This window comes from Tachysurus vachellii, chromosome 4 (assembly GCF_030014155.1).
Source record: "Tachysurus vachellii isolate PV-2020 chromosome 4, HZAU_Pvac_v1, whole genome shotgun sequence".
NCBI lineage: Eukaryota > Metazoa > Chordata > Actinopteri > Siluriformes > Bagridae > Tachysurus > Tachysurus vachellii.
The window spans coordinates 13,125,313-13,152,062 of record NC_083463.1 but is presented as its reverse complement, the minus strand read 5'-3'; the positions used below and the strand labels follow the sequence as shown (position 1 = coordinate 13,152,062).

The window sequence follows — 26,750 nt, the reverse complement described above, 5'->3', positions numbered from 1 at the left end:
CAGAGCCACTGCAAAATGAATGCAAAGACTGACCAATTAAACTGGAGCACATCCCCTGAAATGTCCCCTGACAATCAAAGAATTTAATTAGTCTTGATTTCTTTTCTTTTCTTTCAAAGAAAGACATCTTTGACTAGCACAACTGTGTGTAAGAGTGAGAGGAAGATCCTCCTCCACTTACAGACAGATAAAAGTGAGCAGAAGAGGAGCAATTAGCTCTGTCAATGAGGTGTAGTTATGCGGATGCTTAACTGCAGTAGTCACTACAAACACATACTGATCAGGACTGCAGCCACTTCAGCTCCCACACACCAGCAGGAAAAGGAAGTGTCTTGTATCTCTAAACTGTTACAGAAGAGAAAACCAAACCCTATAATATATCTAAAACCACCACGACGCAGAATTCACGGCCTTATGATTAGGTAGGACTGAACATCCTAGTTCAAAGAAAAACACCAAGCAATGCATGCAGGACAGAATTTGGGCGACTCCCATTGACTACAGCCACACAAAACAGAACAAAAAAAGTTCAGCATGAAACACTGAAAACCCAAAGCTCAGTCCTAAAACAATCAGCTGATACTGAGTCCCATTTATCATTAGCCAAATCAGAGTCATCTACATTACTGAACAGAAAAGCTCCTCTCAAACCCAGACCAGATTACAATGTTATCAACCCTTTAAACATGAATGAGAGGATGAATTTACAGAGAATGTCTTCACAGATTCTGATTGACTACCAGCTCAGTGATCACAGTCTTGTGTTGACAGGAGAACCTGGCAGAGGTGAGGTCAAGACAGCAGTGCATTTTTTCCTCTAATGCAAAAAATACTGACTTTCAGTGATTTAATTTACAAAAACCTTCACTGCATTTGCAAAAAATACTTTAACAGAGAAACACACCGCAGTCTTTGATGCAGAATATTAGGGATGAGCGAGTACAGCATTATCTGTATCTGTAAATGATATGAATTATCTGTATCTGTACTCGGAGTGGGTGGGTCCTAACCCGGAAGTAGGCGGGGCTTGTCTTGAAATGGGCGGGGCTTTAACCGGTAATAATTTTTAATATTTATAACACTAGCTTACTACCTTTATGTTTTTATGAAATACAGCAAAAACGTGTCAGACACTCAGTGTCTGGTTACTGGTTAGAGACAGCTGAAGGTTTAAAAAAGAAAAAATCTCCGACAGGCAGAGACGCAATGCGAGTCGCATTCTACCAAGCAAGCACCACGTCTGAACGAACCCACGTTTACCAGAACTCTACTGGTTAGTAAGTACATACTATTAACGTTACAACCCGAAGTAAAAAGCTGAAGAAACCCTAAACGTTAACGGAAAAGACCCGCGAACCCGAGTGACTGAGGGAGAGACAGAGAGCTGTTCTGTGTGTGACTGTGAGTGAGCAGAGCGAGACACAGCAACACAATACATCTGTATGTGTGTAGGGGAGGGGCGCTGTGACTAGCCTATCACAGAACGCTGACACAATCAGCTACCCAATGCTGATTTTCATTCAATCCACGCACAGATATTGACTCGTATTACTCGTATAATACTCGTACTCGGCAGAAGTGCTTTATCCGTACCGGATACTCGTTTCAGCCAAGTATCCGGCTCATCTCTACAAAATATGTTTCCAAAAGCCACAGTCGGTTTGCGAATGATAAATTGATCTTTTTTTTTTATAACAGAGTTGAGACAAGAGAGAAGAGGAGAGCTGAGGAGAGGAGAGGCGAAGCGAGGCAGGGCAAGGCTTTTGGTCAAACCAAGTTGCTATAGTAACGACCTGGTCATAATGACGTTAAGCCCCGCTAAATCTGTATGTGTGGCATTACTTTGCTTTGATATTGCACTGGTTATGACAGACAGAATGTCTAGATCAGTTTAAACTACATTGTAAACACTTCTTATGTGGAAAATAATAAGCATTAAAGCCAGAATCTGACTGTCCCACAGGCCTTATTACTCTATTTGATTAATTCAGAATGTCTGTAAATCTACATATATAAGTTATATCTATAATAAAACAGGAATTCTGTTCATGAGTTTAGGAAAAATCAGTGGAATCAGATAAAAGAGAGGCTAGAGCAAACATTCTCAACATGTCTTGTGCTCCACATTTTTTGCCAGTTCTAGTGCATCATCCAGGTATCAATAAGGCTGCAGCTTGCTAAATGTCCTGGTGTCCGATTACCTGTGAGCTGAGAAGACTCGGTCTCCCACCTGGATGCTGATATCACAGGATTCACTTCGTGCATACAGCGCCAAAAGGTCAGCACCGAGCCCAGAGGCTGGCTCTAAATGTACCGAGTCTGACAGACAGACAGAGAGTTAGAGACAGAGATTGAAATAAAAACATAGGGAGAGCACAATTTTGACTTAATTGATCTTTGCTGTGAAATTGATTTGCTTCTTAAGAAAAAAAATAGTATGTACACAATTTTACCCTTTACCCTAAATCTAGTTCAGTCAAAACATGCTTGTCTCTTATTTTTGCAGTGGAGTTGAAAGGCTAATGTAGTTAACAAGTAAGGAAATCTTACTACCAGTTTAACAATCTGAAACATACTTGAGTATATATTACATACATTACATACTATACATATATCATGTTACCTATAAAATTCAGCACAAGTACCTCACATAGATACAAACTGTAACAGAGACCATTTGTAATTGCTATTAATTATTGTTATACGATTTTTGTCCCTTACGTGGATCTGCACTAGCGTGAAACTCTTCATCCTCCCCCTCCACAGCGCCATTTGGTAGGAGCGAGTGGCCGTGCAGTCCAGCTGATGCAGCAGACCCCTTCCCCAGGCACTTATCATCTGTGTAAACTCTCCTGAAAGTACAAAGACATTTAAAATCATCACATAAATGGAAGTGACAGATGCACATATAATTATTCTATAAAAATGGCAATTAAAGCTGCTTTGAGATTTTCCTCTCTGAGGCCTTCACCAGCTTGTAGTGCAAGACGTAGCTGCTTCAGGGACCTCACTGCTCACTGGAGGAACAGTTAAGTGCCACTATTCCTTCCACAGTATCAAGGATAACAGCTTGTTTTCTGTAAACTTCTTGTTTTGTAGTTCCTTTTTGCTTGCTGTCTAAATTACTGGATAATTAATTTTTATATTATTTTATGCACACGGGTTTTAAATGGACCTTTCATTACTTAGAGTTGTGGCACTCTATCACTGTAAAAGCCATGCTGATGTGCTAGGTGCCTTTAAGTGGCGGCATGCTCTTAAGCTGATCTCTATACGAGTGTCTGCTAAATGAATAAATTCAAATGTCGGATTTATGAATTTCATCCTCTCTAGAAGAAACATGTTAATGTTAACCACAATCTCATAGGTGCAAGAGTGTCAATGCACGTTCAGATAGCCACCAGGGCTGTGTCCCAAAATGCATAATGCATATAAATTAATAGGGCCATTTCTATCTAGAAGCGGTGTTAGCAATCACTCAGGGCCTCAGGGCTGAGCCCAAGGCCCTTGTCTGCAGCTTGAGTGGTATGATTGGGGTCACAGTTTTAGGCACTGCAAATGTGTTCACAAATCTCTGGATATGATTAACAATTACACAGTTTTCTCATTACTACAGAAGCATTTGACATACATACATACATACACACATTACATAAACACACATATGTATACTTTGTTTGTGTGTGTGTGTGTATACACACACACACGCACACATATCCGTATGCATGAGGGTGACAAGGAAAAATAGGCTGATTGCTATTTATACTAGAGACAGAGTAGAGTACAATACTGACTTCTGGTAACTTACAAATTCTAGAAGGATAATGTAACAAGCCAACATTCGCTAGCTTCCTTTATTTTTAGTTATATCATATGATTTTGAAGAATAAACAAATAACTAACCTGTCTAAGGAGAAAAACCTAAAATTCAAGATTTTGTATCTATTAGAATTCAATACAAAGTCTGCAGCAATTTTCACAGGACACCACCACCACCACCGTTCTCCTGACCTTTGCTGTTTGCATCCGGATCTTCTCTCAACATTCACATTCAGCAAAAAGTCAGTGTTCTCAATACTTCAGCACTTTCAGCCTAATTTCTAGCTGCCTGCTGATCTGCTCAATAAAGAGTGAGAAACCACTAGCATCAATATAGCTGCAGATTTTCAGGAGGCTCAGAAATCTTGCAGAAATTCAGTCACTTTGCCAAGCAGAGTATAGCTTTTCTACTGTCTCTCTTACACTGGCCCATTTACTATCAACTTTTAGTGCTGCAAATATGTACTTCTAGCAACTTTGTCAAGCGAGTGTACATGGTGCATTTCTAGGGTGTGTTTATTTCCGTTAGTGTTTAAAGGGCAATGAGCAAGGTGTTCCAGATACCAGACAGAGAGAGAGAGGAAGAGAAAGAGAGAGAGAAAATCTATTTCTCTGCACAGTGACTCAGTATAAGAAAGAATAAAACCTGCAAAACTAAAAACTACACACACATAAATATAAGAAACAAAAAGAAAAGTTGACAACTAACCCGAATAATAAGAGAAAAGCATGATCGCTAGCACAATCCACAAAGCAGTTATTGAGAAAGGATGATAACAGAAGATACAAACGACTCGATTCATGCTGTTAGACAGGCTGTTTGTTGTGTTCACTGAAACGAGTAGCATGTCAACAGTTTATGACTAAAGAGAAAAGAGTTCACGTCTCCTACAGAAAAACCAAAAGCTTACTATAAAGCTGAAATAAAGCGCCACCTGTCAGCCATCTAATGACAATGCAGCTTCCAGATGAAGAACACTTGAGGAAATGATATTAAAGCTGAAAAGATAATGGACAACTGACGTATATTTAGGGGGCATGGAGGCTTAGTGGTTAGCATGTTCGCCTCACACCTCCAGGGTCGGGGTTCGATTCCCGCCTCCACCTTGTGTGTGTGGAGTTTGCATGTTCTCCCTGTGCCTCGGGGGTTTCCTCTGGGTACTCCGGTTTCCTCCCCCGGTCCAAGTACATGCATGGTAGGTTGATTGGCATCTCTGGAAAATTGTCCGTAGTGTGTGATTGTGTGAGTGAATGAGTGTGTGTGTGTGCCCTGCGATGGGTTGGCACACTGTCCAGGGTGTATCCTGCCTTGATGCCGTATGACGCCTGAGATAGGCACAGGCTCCCCGTGACCCGAGGTAGTTCGGATAAGCGGTAGAAGATGAATGAGAGAGTGAGAGTGAGTGACTTACATTTAAAGTGTTTCATGTTAAACCTATTATTATAAATATTATAAAACACGCTATTAAAGTTTTCTTACTTATATTATCTCGGAGATGTTCCTTGCCACTCTGCCTTGCTCATTAGGGACAAATTGATCATTTATATGCTGACTTTATATATTTCTAAAAAGCTGATTTGTGACAATATTATAAGCGCTAAACAAATGCAGCAGAACTGAACGGAATCAGTTGAACTGAGCAAAAAAAAAAAGAAGCATGCATTAGCAATCAGATGTATAATACACACCGAATGAGCTCCTTGAGTGCACTAGGTTCTGTTCCCTGCAGGTTGATGATGGAAGCATTTGGTGAGGTTCCCTTGAGGAGGTGAGGAGCTCGAGCCAGCAGCACAGCCTTATGGGCCTTGAGCCGGAAACCTGAGCTCAGACACACACTCACATCGGTCTCCTGCTCCTCCTGCAACAGCCTGAAACCATTTGAGAAATCGTTACTATAGCAGTGACAGAAATAACAACAACAACAATGATAGTAATTAATTCATAATAATAAAAAAATGTGCTTTGCAATAACAGTATACATTGTTTACAGAATCTGGTATAGAAATTGATGTAAAAATGATTGACATCATTTTTATATGCAAACCCATCAATACTGAATTTTTGGAGTCTTAAGGGTCCTCTTTACTCTATTAGACACCACTACAGCAGTGTTATATGGTGTTTATCAGCCTGTTTACAATTCAGAAGCAGCCACCATCATTGCTTTGGTGATTTAATAATAAATTCATGTTCAGAAATGTTGTGTCCTCATCAGGTACACAATAGATCTTGAGCCTGTCATTGAATACCCTACCACCCTTAAGATAAAACACGGTTGTAGTAGAAGATCAGTAAGAACTAATAACAATGTAAAATATAGCTGCAAGCAGCGATACCGGGGTCAAGCCGATCAGATGCGCTCAGAACATGTCGCTGATGAACCATACCAAGTTTCGTAGCGATATGGCATTGCATTCGTAAAATACTGAACTTAAAGTGAAAATTCAAAATGGCCGACACACAAAATGGCCGTCCGAAAACCGTTTGGTATCGTTTGGCTCAGCATGCCTCAAGGAGTCTAACAACACCTCATTCATTTAAACTCAAGTTTGCAGTAGTTATAAGCGAAAATAGCTGTTTTTAAAATCTCGTGGCCACTAGGTGGCGCTGTCACAAAACGTTGCATGCACCCTCAGGTCATGACTATAATGACATATACCAAGTTTCGTGTCAAAACGCATAAGTTTTGCGAAGATACAGCCTCACGTCTGTTTTGGCATGCTCGCCACCATGTATGTTGCCACGGTATACGAGAATGCATTGGTCTATCAAAAAGCTTTTGATAACTTTTGGTCTGGGGTGTCTCTAGATGCTACATACCAAAGGACATGCAAATCGGACAAACGGTCTAGGAGGAGTTCGAAAAAGTAGGTTTTACGGAAAATTCAAAATGGCGGAAAGATATTCATGACAGAAATGACGTCATATGGTGCATTCGAATCGGCATGAGCAAAGGATCCAAAATATGCAAAAACAAGACACAAAAAGACACAGCAAGACAAGACTCAAGAGACAAGACACAAGTTTGTAGAGTCACAAACTTCTTGAACCAAATTCCTTGTGTGTGTCAACACACTTGGCCAATAAATCTGATTCTGACAAGACACAACAGACAAGAAGACAAGACACAAGAAGACAAGACACAACAAGACAAGACACAACAAGACAAGACACAACAAGACAAGACACAACAAGACAAGACACAACAAGACAAGACACAACAAGACAAGACACAACAAGACAAGACACAACAAGACAAGACACAACAAGACAAGACACAACAGAACTTTATTAATCCCCATGGAAATTCTTTTGATATGAAGTGATGTGATTCTTTTCATATGAATTAGAAATCCAGTACAAGAGTAGTACAGACTCGACTCAGCTAGTTATTGACCTATGAGACAACAACCATGATGGAGCAGGTCTGGAACCTGACCTGAATGGAATTGTGGGAAATGTAGGAACTAGTCATGCAACACGAGTAGACCAATATATCAAATGATATATTACATACATATATATATATATATATATATATATATATATTTACATGGGGAAAAAAAATCAGAATTTCTTTACAAAAACTCGTATTATTTTTTTATTTTCTATATATTTTTTCAGAATCATTGTTACATTAAAAATATTTATTTTGCTCCATATTTTTCTGTTGGATGTACGTTTCATAGACCTAGACATCGTGCCAGGAAAGTCGTACATCTAATCACCTGTGACTAAACTACTGGTGCTGTTCAAAGTTAAAAGTATACTGTAGTGTACACGTTCTTACGAGGCAGGATGAGGGGAGAGAGGGGAGAGAGAGACAGAGAGACAGACAGAGAGAGAGAGAGAGAGAGAGAGAGAGAGAGAGAGAGAGAGAGAGAGAGAGAGAGAGAGAGAGAGAGAGAGAAACAGAGAGAGAGACAGACAGACAGACAGCGAGAGAGAGAGACAGAGACAGACAGATGCCCAGTCTTCTTTTTGCTGTATTCTGATTGAGAATTTTGTCTCTAGGCCTTACGAGTCAGCAGTTATGAACATGAACATAATTGGATTTTTGGACTGTTGGTGGCGCTAGACGGTTTGAGCTAGACACACCAAAGTTGCTATAGTAACTTCTAAGACTGGCCTCTACATGTGTGCCAAATTACATAACTTTCCTACATACGGTTCTATGGGCTGCCATTGACTTCAATGGCAGAAGAGGAAGAATAATAATAATAAGAAGAAGAAGAAAACTAACGATAAAAATAGGTGTCTACGCCCCTTCGGGGCTTGACCCCTAACTAGCAATAGCCCAAATACAAGAATCAGGGCACAGGAAGTGAACATAGAAGCTACTCCTCATGCTACGTTGTACTAGATTAATCAACTCATTACTATAAAAGCACTCTGACCTTGAGGATGACGTGACCATCAGTAAAGGCAAGTAAGCGAGTGCTTCTGGAAGCCATACATAGACAGACACTATGCTTCATACAAGGTTACATGTTGTAGATCATTAAGTTCCTTAAGGTTTAGGTTTTAGGCACTGACAGCAAATTGGTATATGATAAGATGCATTCTGTATGCAAAACAGGATTCACATGGAAACAAGAGAAAAAAAAACTTATATCCTTGTAATCCATGTGAGGAAAAAAACAACGCTCACTCCATAGTGACAGAGAAGTAGGTCAGGACGAGCTTGAGGACGATCAGGTGTGCTTATTATTCCTGTTTGTGAAATTTGTGTAATAACCTCCCTCTACAACATCTTTATCACCAGTAAGTACCATAAATAACCAGAACTGTGACCCGGCTCTACATACAGAGAGAAGAAATAAACCTTTATTTATTCAGAACATATTTACTTATATTGGAAGTCTAATGGGAGTCTGACCAAGTCAGGCTTAGTGATTTTGTAAAATGATTTAATGAAAGACAGTAAAATTGGTAAATTCTCTCTTTCAAAGTCTTTTTTCAAAGAAGTAAATTTGTCTCTCTCTCACACACACTTGTTTTTTTGCTTGTCACTTCCCAGTGACAAAAACTACATTTACATTAAGCAGAACTAGCTTGCATACAAGTAGAAACATTTGTTTGCACGTCCCCAGTCTGTCATACAAATTCAGTGCATGTCATGTTATGGTTGTGTGTGTGATGAATAAAATTTGAAATTGAATTTTTTGAAGTTTAGAAAAAGCACAGGTGATGTACTTTGCAAAATTAGAAAGTAATGGTTGCAGGTTTTTTTTTTAAAATTCAAATACATTTTTTTCTGTAGTTTTCCCAAATCAGGGAAATTTCCCAAATCAATTTTTAAGGTTTTTATGTAGGGAGTGTGTTTACAAACTTATTCAGTAGGCAAGTTAATCCAGATTAGCTCAGCCCTGGGACTCTATACATACTTTCATATAAAACCAATAACAATATAAAATATTATAAATAAAGAGTGTCAGCCAATTGCAGATACCGATCCAACACTTCAGACCTCCACACATCGAAGTAGCCAAGACTACGCTAAATTTTGTTGCCAAGTTATGCAAAACAACAGACACAACAGCAGTGTGTCCTTTAGCACGAGTTGTGTCTGGTGGATCAAGACATCCCTCTCACAACTCTACACTACCCAAGTCCAACAACGATAACAGTACAACCAGTGCCTGCTGGTGGTTAGTCTGTGCATATCTCTGTGCACACACACACACACACACACAAAACTGACAATACTTACTATTTCTAGGACTTCTATATAATTTTTAATAATATATTATACTACAATTAAATGTTTGATGTCCAGAATGATCTACTAGATTTATATCATGTTTCCTTTAAATACCAATAAACAGAAAATAAAAGATGTCCTGTGGTCCGTCCCTTTGTGATCTGCACTTTGATCTGGACTGACTGTGTGCAGTCTATCTACTTCTCAACTTTCCCCTTCAAAGGACATCTTAGGAGAAATTGATGAAGCAAACAATCTTACTTTATTTTTTTTTCACATTTTTCAGTCACATCTGAAGAAGCATCATGCATTTGTGACATGGACTAAAATACACACTATATACACACTGCTTATTATAGCAACCTGCACACTTCAGCACAATAAGGCTTCCTACAAGATTTAGAAATATTTGTGGCCTTTCAGGCATAAGCGTGTTAACGATAGAAGACCAGCCACACATTCAGCATTACAGTACAAGATTAAGATCGGGGATCTGCGCAGGTCACTCGAGTTCTTCCACATCCCACTTGGCAAACCATGTCTTTGTGCATATCACCTTGTGAATGTCTTGCTGGAACAGTTTTAGGCCTCTTAATTCCAGTGAAGGGAAATGAACTACAAATACAGATAGAATATACAAAGCCATCCTAGGCAAGTGTGTGCGATGATCAGATGTCCACATACTTTTGGCCATGCAGCGTTTCAGTCAAAATGCAGATCAAATCTACGGTGATGTTTAACTCTTTAATCGCATGACTCGACTGTTAACATCAGGCTGCATGAATCTACAGTTTGGGCTTGAAATGAAATGAAAATAAATCAGAAATGTTTAGAACCACTGTGTGATTTTTTTATTTTTTTTTAATGTCCTTGTTATGGTGGTGCTGTTCTGTCTGGTTCCAAACACAAAAAAGACAAACACTTTTAGACATTTTTACAATAAATAACCTGTGTTGAGGAACCAAACATGAAAACTTATATGGAAGTGTTTTTAAGTTTGAGTCACTATGTGAGTGTGATTCGGAAGAGTTACCTGTTCAGGTCTGAAGACAGTGCACTAGCCAGCTGTTTACTCAGATTGCTCTTGTGTTTGCTCTCTTTAACCTGGAGCTCTCTGACAGTCTCTGTGGAGAGCATCACTGCGGTCTAACACTCCTCAGTCAGCATGCAGCCTGGATCTCTACAGGCTTTCTGGAATTCTGCTGAGACACACACACACACAAAAAAACACTTCAGCTCAAACCTTATCTTTAAGTTCAGACTTTAAAGCCAAAATCACTCAGTCAGCTTCTGGACATTGGAACACAAACAAATTCACAACGTTCACTTACTAATGTGTGCGAAATTATGAAAGACACAAAGCAGGTAGTGGGAAATTAGGTTAATATGCTAACTGCTAACTGCTAGTAAAAAACAAACAAACAAACATAGAAACCGTTGCTAAGGTAAAAAATTATGACCCAAGGAGATAATGTTAACGTCGTCGAAAGACGTTACGTTTAATACATTCACATGAAAAAAGAGCCTGGTGAAACGAATTAAAAGAAAGAATCATGGCGTTTTTCAACCTGCTAACAAAGCTAAGATTTTTATTTACACTATAATGTAACTCCAAATTTAGCATTCATGCTAAATCAGGTGTGCACGCGCATCTAATACAAAAGCACTGACCTGTAAGACATCATGTAAGATATACTCCATATTCCCTCTGCTTTCTTCCCGGCTGAAGGTCTACACCTGCACTGATGTCACTGTTCATGCAAAACCTACAATAACCCTGATATGACAGAAGGGCAAACGACTCAATACTGCCTACGTAGGTGCACTTACACAGTGTGAAGTAATTCTTTAGACGCTGTCCTGCCACTTCCGGTTTTTTATTTCCGCTAGAGGGCCCCATCCTCTGTGTACATGATCCTCAGTCACCTTTATCCAGTGACTTATATTTGTATTTAAATTTATGCAACTGAGAAATTGAGGGTTAAGGGCCTTGCTCAGGGGCCCAGCAGTGGAACCTTGGTGTACCTGGGATTTGAACACACAACCTGTAGTCCAACACCTTAACCAATAGGCTACCACATCCCCACAAATATAACACTATAACTAATCACCAGCTCTTAACACTCAGTAGTTAATGCTATGAAGTCCCCCAAAACCCCTCACTGTATGGAAATGAAAATATGTTAATGTTATAAATAATATTAAACAATTATTTAATAATATTATCACTCCTGACTACCATTTCTTCCTACTTTCTTTCTCATGCATGTCCTCTAGTGCATCTATGATGAATGGTATTAACCAGGAATAAAGAGGAAGTGAACTGCGTTTGGACAGTTCTGGTAACGGACATTTTAGGAGTTGCTTCCACTTCACTGCTAGCAATTTACTGTTGCTGGTCATGGTCACATAATTTGGCAATGTTTGTTGCTCTCCCAGAATTTAAACACTGGAAGATTATATGATTGGTCAAATAAAAAAGACCCCCAACCAGACAAAGTGTACACGATGTTTTAGCTATTGTTTATTTGCTTATAAAACCAAAATGGCGCAGAGCTGGTTTAGTGGCGTTCTTATATGCAGCGTGTAGGAAGAGATTTAAAAAAAGTGTACAATAATTAAACATCACTTTCATTTTAACATACTGAAGGATCACATTCTGAAATATCTGAGCCAAGTGTCATTAAAAAATACAATAAAAAGGAGAACAATATTTATTCATTAAGACAACACTACCTGAAAGAAGTTGAGCAATTCTAGGGGTCTCGAAAGATTTGTCTGGTTTACAGCGTAGCGATCCCACAGCTTAAACTCAACACACATGGCACATTTGTTATCTCGCAACATGGTACAAGTTCAAGTCAAAAAAGGCACCACACAATACAACTCACTCACAAAGAGACTTTGCCACACACAAATGTTGTCACCAACAAAGTTTAAGGCGAATGTCATGTGCAAAAAATTTGAGAAACATCAACCAGACACTCTACTCTCTATCTAACCTGTCCTATTAAAATGTGCTTTTCTTTTTATTCACCTCTAAGCTTCACATTAGTGTTTTATTAACATCCAAGATGTGCTGAATTAGACAGGATGCTTGCATTAATCAGAAGGTGAGCAGGCCGAGGTGTAGGGTAAAACAAGGCTTTTCTCAGTTCCTGTAGTTTTTCCTTCCCTCTCCCTCTTTAAGGAATGTCCATATAAGTGTGTTGACGATGTCGGGCTGGTCCTGCTGAAGCCAGTGGCTGGCACCGGAGATGATGTTCAGGCGGAAGTGGTTGCGGATGTAGAGGCGACAGGCCTCGGCCATGTCCTGCTCGAGGAAGGCGTCCCTTTCACCCCACAAGAGCAGCACCGGTGAGCGTACCTCACTCTGTTTGAGAGGGAGGAAACTGCAGATGCAGGCAGACACATGGCCACAAATGAGGCATTAAAACCCACATAAATAAACAGCATAAATCCTACTGTGTGCCTACTTAATTCTCCCAACACACAAACATGTTACTATATAATACATGTCCAAGCCCCCAAAGTTCATTCCTTTATCAGCTGATTAGCTAGGAGCCAGTTAACACAGAACACCTACACTTATACACACTATATATGCATAGTCATGTGTATACAGAACACCTACACTATATGGCCTCAAAAATGTTTTGGCAGAAATTGTGAAAGTTTTCCTAACATCATGGCTGGAATCATAGGTGTGCATAGGACTGTTTTCTTAATCCCTTTTCTTAATCCCTGAATGAATCCTACACACCTCCTGTCCACTTGAATTTTATTATTAATATTCACCGACTCCCTTGATTTTCTGGCAGCTTCCGCATGATCACGGTCCGGACACACACCTCTAGCCTTGCACCACTGAACCCTTGGGTTCATTCATCAGAGCAATCAAAAATTTTTACACCTTATAAAATGTTTCTATTAAACCCCTCCTAGAGTTTCTTCAATTAACGACCTCATGCCTCTTCCACACAGCTTTTATCAGGACATTTATCAGCAAACTAGAAGGGAAGAGAGTAAAGCAGAAACATCATCTTGGCTTATGTTAAGAGAACACTACCTTTACAGCGCCATCAGTTAACTAAGGTGTGCCAGAATGCATTTTTATAAGGAAATCAGAGGAAGGTTCCCTACATGAACTGTCACAGCTCTTTGGCTGTCACACTTGTCTGTCTCTGCAGGTAATACCACGGTATATCCCTTAGGTTTTCTGTCTGAAATGGGGTCTATTTTTTACAAAGTTACTTCATTTATTGACACATGTTTTTTTTCTCTTGACTCAATGCAGGTGTCTAAAAAGTTTACACAATAGTGAATATTCATTATGCATTTTCTTCTAATTAATTACAAATATATTGTTTCCTTCTTTTGCCCTTGCCAATTATCACCTTCCCCATACTTACTCACACAAAAGCATAAGTCCACATTGCCCTGAGCAGAGGAGCAGATGAGGTACTCAGTCATGCATGTACCTAACATGTACCAACACATCTTCAGTGTGATGCTTCACAGTGATATGCATTGCATTGTGTGGCTGTTTAAGTCGTAACACCTGCTACCAAACAAAATACTGTGATGCAAATAGATAATGTGATATTTGTGAGGTTGACAGATATTAATAGAAAAAGTGTACATTGACTGAACCATGATATTGTAGTGTGTGCCTTATTTTTATGTAATGCTGACAACAAACAGAATCTGATGTGAATCATATGTAGAATTCATATTCGACACAAGAGGGCAGCACTAGCTCAACTTTAGTTTTCCACTGTTTTCCACCACAAACAGTGGAAAAGATGGAGCAAGTCAACTGATAGAAATTCCTGTACCGTGTAAGGAAAAGATGTGAAACAAGATGATTTGAGAGCAAGCATTACATCTGTGTTTAAGTAGCGCCAGAAAGGAAGAATACAGCTATTGCTTGAGTAATATGTGTCGGCAATATGCTTAATAATTTTATAAATGTTTTAAAAAATGTGTGTATGTGTCACACCTGAACACATTTCTGTAATAGTTGAGGGCAGCTGTAAGGGCTCCGGGCTGCGACAGGGCATACAGGTAGGCCTCAAGTTCTTCAGCAGTTAGCCAACGGCCCTTGAGCCCGATCCCAGTGCTCCGGCTCGTATACAAACTCTTCAGTGCCTGCACATACACACCATTAAGATAAATTCAATTCAACTGTATTTGTTCAGCACTTAGTCTTATATCGGCCTTATATAAATACACAAATTCAGGAAATAAATTATACATTTTAAATTTAGATTCATCCCTAATGGAAACACGGGAAGCAACAGTGGTAAGTATTGTCATCTTCAGATGATATGAGGAATAAACATTGACAGAACCCAGACTCAAAAAGGAACCTATCTCCATCTGGGTGACACTGAAGGGTGTGATTATAAAACAGTTCCCTTCTATAACAGTGCACTGGTCATATGGTCAAATTGTGCAACTGCAAAACCAGGAAATTCATTCTACTTACTAATGGAGAATTGCATGCAAAACTTCAAATAAGCCTGATCGTATAAAAAATCTGAATGCCATTTACCCACCCTACCATATATAGTATCTACCCTACTTACTTACTTTCTCTACTTTATACTTTGGAGAACCTACCCTACTCTACCCTACCTACTGTATCTAACCACCTTACCTACTCACCATACCCACTGTACCTTCCCACCTTACTTACACACCAAACTCTGCCCTACAGATTACCTACCCACCCACTCTACCTTCCCACACTACCTACCATACACATCTACATACCTACCCTACCCTATACATATCCACCCTACATTCACTGCCTATTTGCTCAAAACCCCCATCCATTCTACCCAGCCTACGTACTCGGACTACCCTACCCTATCTACCTTACCATCTATCAAACCTTTCACATATATTCCTAGAATTATCTTGAACTTGCATCTGGTCAGTAATCGTAACATAATCTTTTACAATTCTAACTCATTATGAGCTGTGTTTACATAATAATATTTGATTCAGATTATGATTCACTTGTAACCAATGCAGAATAATGTAAATGTAAAAAAAACAACAACAACTGCATTACAGTTTTATGATGTGTCCAGAGTGTTTGGCAATAAAAGGATGCCAATGCAAGCTGACTGCAAATTATGTGGAATGAGCTGAAATCATAAACATAGTGGTACTGGAATTGTACAGAAGAGAAAGAGAGATAAAGAGGGAAAAAACATACATTCACACACTCCCAGTCATTTACTACTAACATTTACTTTTAGCTAGACAAACTTCATATTGTATGAAATTTTTCTTCTCACATATTGTTGAAAATAATAATAATGTTTTATAACTAGTCATGCCATTACAGCATTACATTACTGTTATATCTCAGTATTTTGTCTTGGTCTGCACATCAGATTTGAAACCCAGAGAGACTGGGCTGTTAATAAACCAGTGGTATTAGCAGCATGTATAAAAAGCATCTGCATATCTGAGTGGAAGTAAACCAGCATTTATGATTTGTCAAGTGGATATCATGGATGTAAACAAATGACCCCATCATCACAAAGTCAAACCATGGCCAAGCCTACCCAGGAGTCTTAAGGAATGGTGATCAGTATTGGGTAGGATACTGTAGTTATTACAGCACATTTAGCTAATGCAATCTAATAGAAAATTTGTTCAGTAAATAATCCTATCTGCAATTTAACAATGAAATCGCTAAAGCTATGTATGATAAATGCAATTAAGCATCGTATCGTATTGTACTCACCAAGTATATGTCCGATGTCTACATACTTGAACAAGGGTTTGATTGTTGATGGCTACATTAACTTAGTTGTAGGAAGAAAAAAACTGCACTTTGTCGATCACTTTGCACCTGCTAGCGAGACAGGCGAAGCATCTCACAAGGTGTCAAGATGAGAGTCCAACGTACCATACCACACACGCTGCTACGATTACCTGCCGTGCGAAATTTAAATCTTTTTCACAATTTTGTATTTTTAATCGTCCATCGTAAGATCGAAAATTTGTAAGTCGAGCTATCATAACCTGGGAAGTATCTGTATAGGTTGTAGACCAGCACCAATATATTCATATTGACCTAAAATTATTTCACTTAACCTAGATTTAATTCAATACTAAACAGTTACCCCTGCAACTGGTACAAAAACACACATACACAAACACAGAAACACACAAACAATCAGAAGGTAAAGCGGGTCCACCTTAAAGTCGTTGATGGATAGCATAACCTCTGGAAAGCGTGGAAGTTGGAAAAAAAAGAAGTAACTGGACTTGAGCATCTGACTGGGGTGGCGAAGAGCATAATCTGAAGAGAAGACAAAGAAGAAAAGGAAAGGAAAAATGAGAACATGAGGATGTTAAAGCACAGGAATAAGCATTAAGCAGAAGATACAGGGTAGAAATAAAACCGGTTGGCAAATAAACAAGGGCAAAGAGATCTCGGCGTGGGCAGAGGAAGCAGGCTGCAATTTTAGACAACAATTACAAATAAATGCAATATCCCATTTGAAAAGCGACATACGGCAAGATATTTTCTGCAAAATTAAAGACAGCATCAACTCTGTCTTTGTTCTATGTAGCACCATGGTCCTAGAAAAACATTGTCTCATTTCACTGTGTGCTGCAACAGCTATACAGTATATGGTTAAAATGACAGTAAAAGCTTCTTGACTTGATTTGATTTTCACCTCATGAAACCGATTAAAGGCTGAGAGGTGCTGCATAATAGTAAGGGTGAACAGAATTGTGGGACTGCCTTTGTTAAAAAAAGATACATGTTGTCCAAATGTGTAATGAGCACTGTCTTCTTTTCAAATGTGAAAATGACTGCAAAGTTTGTGACATTTCCAGCACAAAAATCACACACTCCTTTATCTTCACCTGAAATTCTCAGTAATTACATCCTACATGTCCTCCTCTAAACAAAACAACAGGAACCAGATGGAGGAAGCCATGGGGGCTTCTAAGCAGATAAACAACATATTTAGTTAGAAAGCTTACCAGCGAACACACACGGATGAGGGCTGTTCAGCACGACCAGCTTCACCACCATCTCAGGATAATGAATAGCGAAAAGCCACGCAATGATGCCGCCCCAGTCGTGGCCCACCAGGAAACATCTGTTGTATCCTTGAGGGAGATTCACACAGGTTTGTGTTGGCACTCATGATGTGTCTAAATGTGACTTGCATGGACTAAACCGAACATTTCTTCACATGGCTTTAAGGAGTATTAGAGATCATTCGCATGTTTCATTTTGCTTTCCTGTTTAAAGTGACGGGACAGAAAGCGAGGTTGCAGTAGTGAGTGCTGTCCGTCTAAGAGGCCGATCATCATGAAACGGACATGATCTGATTCCTTCAAATCTATAGTTACACTGCGCAGCTATCTAGCACTGAAGCCGCCTCAGTAAAGCCACGGGTACCTGTGAAAGCCACAAAAATATACAGTGTCCACCGGATTCCATAAATGTTTCAGTAGACGTTTTATTCAAATCACTCAGAGAATGTTAAGCGAAGGTCACAAGGAGATAAGATGTTGTATGAAGTATGAAAAACACAGACAAGTTTTTTTTTTTTATAAAGTGCTAATTAATAAATGTGCTCCATAAAGAGGTATGTCTTTGGTGACTCAGCTGTCCAAACATCTACAGGAAGTGTTCATTTCACCACCTAGGTATCAGACCCAAGTAGAGCTTTGATGCATGGCTTTCTTATACCCTGGAAGATGGTTGGAACCTTGTGCTTTTTGTATATGGTTCTATATAATCTTCATTATTTATTGCATTATATCTGGGCTACTGGAGGTATAATTGTTCCTTATGTTGGCTGGTGATTACTTTGTTTTCTGAAGAAAATGTTTTTTTCTTCTATTATTTGTACTCTCACTGTTCACTTTATTAGAAACACCCAAACATCTGCATATTTATTCAGTTAGATAATCAGCCAATCATATGGCAGCAGCAAAATCCAAAAACAAACAAACAGAGAAATAAATAAATAAATCCAGCCGGTCCAGGTCAATAGCTTTGGCTAATGTTGACGACAAACATCAGAATAAAGAAAAAGCCATCTGTCTGACTTTAATCATGACATGGTTGTTGGTGTCAAATGGGCTGTTTTTTGAGTATTTCAGAAACAGCTCATCTTCTGGGACTTTTGGAGTTTACACAGAATGGAGCAAAATAAAAATAAAAACACTGAGCGAGAGATTTTCCTTACTTAATCTACCTTATCTACATGATCAACCCCCACAGTACTGTCGCTCACTCCGGGTTTTTTGTTTTCGCTGCTACCACATGATTGGTAGATTAGATAACTGCATGAATGTGCAGGTGTACATTAATATATTGGACATGAATAAAGTGAACATACACATGTATATATGGGTAGAATAAAAAGAAATCTCTATTGCATTTTGATCACATTTACCATCAGTTTTATCATCATTCCACTTTACTACATAATAATGCCCAAAGACTTGTGTTATTTTCTGATAATACAACTGTGTTTAATTTACATTGTAAATAGATTTTCATCCCATTTATTATCTCCTGCTTCTTCTGATAGCAGGTTTGTGTGTGCATGCATACAGGTGGGAGTGAAAATAACTATTGAAAGAAATGGAACTGCTGCTAAAACTTCCTGTGTATTTCATACCTAAATTCAGCACCCACTTTCATTTCGTTCTGACTGTAATATCCGTCAGAGTGTGAATTCGATTTCGTGTTTCGTGACATAAAAAAAAAAACACGGCATAAAATCATCATTCACTTGACGGTGTAGGTGTCTGATAGGCTGTACGCAGAAGTCACACCATATCCAGTCTTTTCCTCTCTGCTTACACAACCTGGTTCAGCTTGTCGGCTAATTAACAAGCTCCTCGTTAACTTAATTGTGTTAGTGCATGAAAATCAGTAAGTAGTGCAGAGCAGGCCGACTTTAGCACTGTCAGACAGCTCTAAGGGAACATCATTAGCAAGGAACTGCATTAGCGTGTCACTTGAATACTTGCATTGGAAAAAAACTAAGCTGTACATAATGTCCTTTCTGTTACGTCTGTGCACTGCAAAGGTTTCTACGTTCTTCTGTATTAAACTATGTAGTCAGTAGGTAGGCATTTGGGACGTTTAGCTATTCTGGTGTTCACTGTAATTTTCATTATGATTTATGACTATTAACCAAGAAAGTTAATGCTGTATTAACTGATGATATACTTAGCATTCTGCCTTTAAACAGACTTAAATATCTTATCGGAAAAACAGCTTATATGTAACCTGCTTGGTTTTTCTAATATCCCTCCCTTTAGCTAATCCACAATCAACCATATACTCTCTGTATTGTTTTCATTATGTCTATTAATCAGGTTAATATCATGAATTATTTCCTGCTGCTTCTGGCATGGAGAAAAAAAAAGAAATGATAATTCTAATAAATAATAATAAGAGTAATAATAAATAATTAAAGATAAATGATACTGTGGCTTTCATCAGGATTTTGGTAACCAATGAATGCGGTCACAGAGACAGACACGTCCTATATGTGGTCTTTGTGTCTGTAAGGTCAGACTGGTTACCCCTAAAACTGCAACAATGGCAGTAGTACAACAGTAGTTTTAAGTAATATAATGTCCTTTTACTGCATTTACAGCATTTCTATATCCATCAAGGCCTCGTGTCCTACAAATGGAGCAGAGTCAACCTGGAAGAGGCCATTTCTACGAGGATAGAGATGTTTCATGTAGACACAATATAACACATATATACATATATACACAATATGCATGTTTCATGCATGTAGACACTATATATATATATATATATATATATATATATATATATATATATATATATATATATATATATATATATATATATGTATATATATATACACACACACACACGTGATATATATATATATATATAATCTTTTTTTTTTTTTACTTTTGTTCCCCCTATAATTTGTAAGCAGCTGTGTGTGCTGAGGCTTTAAAAAGGTTTGAGAGGTGCATGTACAGGAAAGGAGTTCAAGCCAAAGGAAATCAGGAAACAGAAACAACTATTTAGTAGAAGACAATTTGTTATTTCTCAAATTATCTTAAAATATAATATGCACTGAAATAATATTTTATTTTACTTAACCCTTTGTACTGGCGTTGTGTTCCACAGGCAAAATAAAAATGCAGTAAAAAAACTTCAGACATTTTCAATCAGTATTAACAAGTAAATTATTTTTATTTGATATAAAATTAGTCATGACACTGTTTGCTTTCAGAGAGATTATTTTACCTCTGCTGGAATAAACGTACACAGAATTTTAGTGGTTGAAGATAACCAATCATTATGTAAAATACTACATTATGTAAAATACTAGATGTAAAAAATACACCTTTCATATGAGCCATTAACTACAACTATGGAATGTGAAATGATAAAGATGTTCAATGCTAAACATAGGCAGCAAATTCCATTTTTTTGAAGTGAAATTACGTTAAAATGTTTGTTATTTAAACACCATGTGCAGACTATGATCAATGCTACCAGACCTTAGCTAGCTAACCTAACTGAGTGTGCTTTATTTCAATTTCACTGAAGCTCCTTCACAGTCCTTTAGAGATTTATGATGGAGGGCTGATCACACAAAGAGCCATTAGAGAAACTCTGATCCATGTAAATACTAGTAAAATCCTGTAGAATATATGATGAGCCTCACTGCTGAAAATGAAGGACATTTGAGCTACAGAGTGCATTAATGCAGAGCGCAAGTCTTATCATTAAATGACCATTTATGACCACAACACCTCTTATCAGCTTCTCTACGCTGTTCGGATTAGAAAGAAAAAGGCAGAAATAAGAGTAAAATAAAGCAGAGCCCATCCCTCTTACCCAGATACTCTACAATGTCCTTGACGTCAGTGACGAGGTAGTCAAGCCGGTAGCAGTCAGTGGAGGGAGGCAGGTCAGATTCGCCATAGCCTCTCATGTCCACAGCCACCACACGAAACTCGCTCTTAAACTCCCTCAGCTGGTGCCTCCATGAGAACCTGATGAGGAAATGAGGAACTCAGATACACTGGAATTGTCAGACTATTGGATTATTAGGTCATTATGTGGTTCATAGATATTCGACATAGATAAACACTGCGCTACACATGAGATTTATTTCACAGAAAATGAGCCAAGAACCTGAAGTCCAGAAAGGTTAGAATGAAATTATTTTAATGTTTTAATTTTAATTTAAATTGGGGCATTTTATTCTGAACAAATGGCAACATATATAGAACAAAATGCAACTTAAGATAAGATAAGATCTTAGGATAACAGACAAAAATAACTCTAAAAAATAACTCTAAAAAATAAAATTACTCATTAATTATAAAGTGTCTTAGAATAATGCATTTATCCTACAATATAAAATATCATAATATAATAGCCATTATGTCACAATCCACCTGTCTGTTCCCAGGTTGTTTTATATCATTTTATAACATTTTTGTAAATGTAAATATTTTTGATTTGATGTTAAACTGAATCTTTAAAATTATAAAATGCTTTTGAAAAATTTCAGAATTAGATTTTTTCCTTCTCTTTTTTCAGTGTTAAAATCATTCAATTTTGTAGACATCAAATAAATAACCAAACTCAGTTTTTTGCCATTGTGTCATCCAGGGGTGTCCAGTCGTATGCAGAGAGAGCCGGTGTGGGTGCAGGTATTCATACGGATCAAGCAGATGCTTCAGGTGTGGCTTCTACTTGGATGGAATAAAAACATGCACCAACACAACCCTTTTCGAACAAGATTGTACACCCCTGATGTAGATACTTTATTTCTGTCATGTCTGCCACCCTTATTCTACAACATTATCAGTAGCTTTGTCTACATGCAACCTAATACTCAGTTAATAATTGTAGCTCAATCAGAATAAAAAAAAAATATATACACCATTCTTCATGAAGAAATCAATGAAAACATTTATATTACATTATTAATCAGATGGAATGAGATTTCTAAGTAAATCTTTTTGAATTATCTATTACACGCAAGAATAATAGTCATCACAAGATCAACAACATCATGAGTTGAAACCACAGTAGTTTCAGAAGACTCCTGATGGGATCTTGAGGATTATCTGTAACTTTCAGCTGTCAGTCTGAATGCCTGGATTGTATCCTGATTTGTACGGTGTGTTGGATAAAGGGTACTAGTAGATGTGTATACAGAAAACTAGACAGATTGTACAGAGTATGTGCTTTTGATGACAGCTGTAACACAAACTAAAGTAAATACATTTTGTTGGTGAAATGTTTCAAATTGTGCCTAACATCAGTGTATGCATCAGAAATCCTAATTCAAGCAATAACGTAATAACTGAGGAGAAGGGTTACAGACTGTGTGTGTGCGCGTGTATGTGCGCGTCTGGGAAGGGAGGGGGAAGAAGGCAAGATCCTGGCTGTAAAGATCCTGGCAGTACAGAATCCCAATCTGTTAGAATATAAATTAGCTTTAATATTTAATGGGAACACACACACACACACAGAGTCTGTAACCCTTCTCCTCAGTTATTTCGTCCTCCACCTCTTTCAGCCTGACCCCAAACTTTGATGTCTGATTCTGGGGCAGTAGATTGGTCAGTGGAGCAGAAAGGAGCTGGTGCCACTTTAATGAGACACTCTTCAGTACTCAGCTCATCTTCCATGACTGCGTTTGTAAAACCATGCCACATGCCAATAATATTAAATCTTCACATTAGAATAACTGAATATCCCTTAACCCAGTTTATAATATTAATAATATATAATATATATATTGATAATAAAATGTCTTTTAGAGTTTTGTGGCAACGTCGTTCATCATTTTAGACAAAATATAGAACTGGAACAATGCATTGCTTTGGTTTCCTTTTGAATAGGACACTAATCTGTGGAACAAATGCTCTGCTCAGACGTGCTCCTTAACTATGCAGCCAGCTCCAGAAAGAAATAACAATAATGTGTATCAAAGAATATTGTATAACTTATTATATAAACATGTGATTGAGACATACTTGAGTATGTGATTTACTGAAAACTACAAGAGCAAATACCAGACAAGAAACATGTTTTGATTTATCCTTTACATTGTGAGAGTATTTTGTCTCGGATACTGTATCCTACACAAAGCTCCTTGGGCTGTGTACATTTACATATAGAGAGACTTGCTAATGAGAATCACTATAAATGGGCTTCGAAACATATAATTAGAGCTATTTGGTATGAGCTTTGCCTTTTATGGAGTTTTGTTGTGTCAGTAAACTTTGTCATTTGTGGTCATTTGAAAGTTACTGACGTGTCAACATACCTATATGAGCATTTTAGTGGTTTGCCCAATGAACACATTTACACAACATTATAAATGTTTTTTTTTTGCCAAACTTCTCCAAGTAGATCACACACTAAGCAAAGTCTGTGACAATATTAATTATACCATGTCAGCTGATCTGACAGGGAAATTATTCCATTAATATACAATGGAAACTTTGGAACCTCTGATTAAATGTTGCACACACTGGCAAATATAAATCATCTTCCTGGCTTGGGTATAAACTGGTTATTTATAATATCCATCTGCACTGTCCTGCATATGCTGCCTCTTTATATAATAACAGGCGTAATGCCATATGCCTCACAATCAGGAAATGTTATTTAATGCTGCTTGTCGTATGCGACTGTAATGAGTGAACAGATAAGTGCTGAGATGAAAAGCTGGCTCCATGTAATACCTATATCACACTGATCTGAAATCAGTATCATTATACCTCGGAGATTTACTGTGTGATTTCCCAAAAAAAAGGAAACAAGGAAACCTGTCTATAACCATCTAAATCTATGTGCATTGTTCTTTTGCTTTAACAACTCACCAAAACTCGGGGAATCCGTGCAGGAACAGCATAAGTGGTTTGCCCCGCTCGCCCGCAGCTACGTAGTGAAATCTGAGGCCAGACTCCTGGAACCACAAAGCAGTCGATCACATTTAAAAAGAATTAACCAAATGCAGTGACCTCCATCTGAGAGGCAAATATCAAGCTCATTCTCACACCTAGCACACACACACGACCCATTTTATAGAGCTATAGAGTTTTACAGTGCCCTGTATACCAGCTTCAAAAATGATCAATGACATAAGTTTTGATTGTCTTCCAAGGGAGTAGTTACAGTATGAGTTCACCGACTGTACTGCTGACACCAAGCAACCAGAACGGTGATGTACTTGGTTTGGCATTTTATATTATCGTCAAAGTGTTTAACAACACCATAATTCAGCATATCTGTGTCTGAATAACACAGATTTAACATCAATGGGTTTCTAATAGCATACTGAATATTCCTAGGCTGCTTGTGAAAAGTTTTTAAATTCAGGATTTTTTTGATAGTAACATTCATTCATTCATTCATTCTCTACCGCTTATCCGAACTATTCTCGGGTCACGGGGAGCCTGTGCCTATCTCAGGCATCATCAGACATCAAGGCAGGATACACCCTGGATGGAGTGCCAACCCATCGCCGGGCACACACACACTCTCATTCACTCATGCAATCACACATTTTATCACACAAATTGTCACAATGACAATTTTCCAGAAATGCCAGTCAACCTACCATGCATGTCTTTGGACAAGGGGAGGAAACCGGAGTACCCGGAGGAAACCCCAGAGGCACAGGGAGAACATGCAAACTCCACACACACAAAGCAGAGGCGGGAATCAAACCTCCATCCCTGGAGGTGTGAGGCGAACGTGCTAACCACTAAGCCACCGTGCCCCCCTTGATAGTAACAATAGTAATGTATTTATATATATATATATATATATATATATATATATATATATATATATATATATATATATATATATATATATATTGATTTAAAAATGTTTGCAAAGGTCCATATAGTTGGCTAATTTACTAGAAGTCATTTATTTATAGGGATAATTATTTATTAATTATTTATTTAAATGTATTTATTAATTATTTATTTAATTTTATTTATTAATTATTAAATTAATTATTATTATTTATTAGGGATAATTAGCCTTATAAATAATTTACCCTGCAAGTTCACCAGCCTTTAATTTAGAATCCCATTAGGATCTTTGAGTGGCAAATTAATGTCTTTAAATATAAATATTTAGCTATTGTCCCTTTATAGTGATGAAACATGGTAGAAAGGTGTGGTAAGAATCACCGGTGTGGATCCAACACCTGAGCAACAGTAGAGATAAAGAGATTCCTAAGATTAGCGATTCTCTTGATTTTGTTCAATTGTAACTGCTGTTTCAGGACTATCTAGGGAATTCAACTCATCAGTTCATAACCAGGTTTAGACGATATGTCAGTGTCTGAAGCTTCCCAAACAGTGCTCGTGTGTAGCCATCAGCACCACACAGTCAGAGCACTAAATAGGTAAAACATGCTGATCCACAACTTTGCTAGTGGCCTGGAGGGCTACAGCAGCTGTGCAGAGATCAGGGATTCCCTTTTCTAAAGGATGTTTCCAGTGAGCTTACGAGTCCAGTCGGGGGAATACACACCTTGTTAAAGTTTTCCCTGATCTAATGTGGGGCAGTACAGCACTGCTGTCTCATAGCTGCAGGATCAAAGAGCTTGAATTACTGCATGTGTCCATGTGGGTTTCCTTCCCACCTCTCACAAATTGCCTCTAAATGAATGTGCAGACTAGATGAACTGGCATCCTGCCTCATACCCAGTGTTTCTGGTAGAAGCTCCAGATCCACTGTGATCCTGACCAGAATAAAGTGGTTAATGAAAAGGAAAGGATGATTGAATGTTCTGTTACAGCTGGTGCAAAAACAAAGAGCTTGACATTGCACTGTTGGGATGGATGATGGGTGGTAAATGAGAGGAAAAGAAAAATGAACAGTAAACTTCTGAGCTGTAAAAATCTGGGACTTTAACTGTGAGGGAATTATTATTAAATTGCAGTAAACAGAGGCCTCACATGTGGAGGTGTGCTTTTATTGGGTGATGTTCCCACACCATCTGTGTTTCATAAAGGACACAATGCCCAGTCTTACAAAGGACACAATGCCCAGGCTTATAAAGGACACAATGCCCAGGCTTATGTCACGCCCTGAACTTGGTCCAGCATTAGTGCTGCATTTTTCTAACACATCCATACTGTACCTCCTGAGGTGTTTGCTAATGAGTT

General features: G+C 38.2%; 2 protein-coding genes across 5 annotated transcripts in view; both read right to left on the bottom strand.

Annotated features, from left to right (window-relative positions):
* The window catches only part of btbd8 (BTB domain containing 8), a 31,795-nt gene extending 20,411 nt beyond the window's left edge, over nt 1–11,384 (bottom strand). For 3 of the 4 annotated variants that reach the window (XM_060867819.1, XM_060867821.1, XM_060867822.1), the window contains exons 1-5: nt 11,196–11,384; nt 10,558–10,723; nt 5,509–5,688; nt 2,722–2,852; nt 2,202–2,319 (exon numbers count right to left, since the gene is read on the bottom strand). In XM_060867819.1, coding sequence (XP_060723802.1) covers nt 2,202–2,319; nt 2,722–2,852; nt 5,509–5,688; nt 10,558–10,661 — 533 coding nt within the window. In that variant the 5' untranslated portion in view covers nt 10,662–10,723; nt 11,196–11,384. Of the gene's footprint in view, nt 1–2,201; nt 2,320–2,721; nt 2,853–5,508; nt 5,689–10,557; nt 10,727–11,195 lie in introns of all 4 variants that reach the window. The other variant, XM_060867820.1, reaches the window with a different exon arrangement.
* A 636-nt stretch (nt 11,385–12,020) lies between these two features.
* Nucleotides 12,021–26,750, bottom strand: part of ephx4 (epoxide hydrolase 4) — a 15,244-nt gene continuing 514 nt past the window's right edge. Inside the window, exons 2-7 of the mRNA XM_060867836.1 lie at nt 24,441–24,526; nt 21,430–21,587; nt 17,547–17,675; nt 16,748–16,851; nt 14,527–14,675; nt 12,021–12,916 (exon numbers count right to left, since the gene is read on the bottom strand). Of these exons, the coding sequence (XP_060723819.1) occupies nt 12,676–12,916; nt 14,527–14,675; nt 16,748–16,851; nt 17,547–17,675; nt 21,430–21,587; nt 24,441–24,526 (867 nt within the window). The 3' untranslated portion in view covers nt 12,021–12,675. The remainder of the gene's footprint in view (nt 12,917–14,526; nt 14,676–16,747; nt 16,852–17,546; nt 17,676–21,429; nt 21,588–24,440; nt 24,527–26,750) is intronic.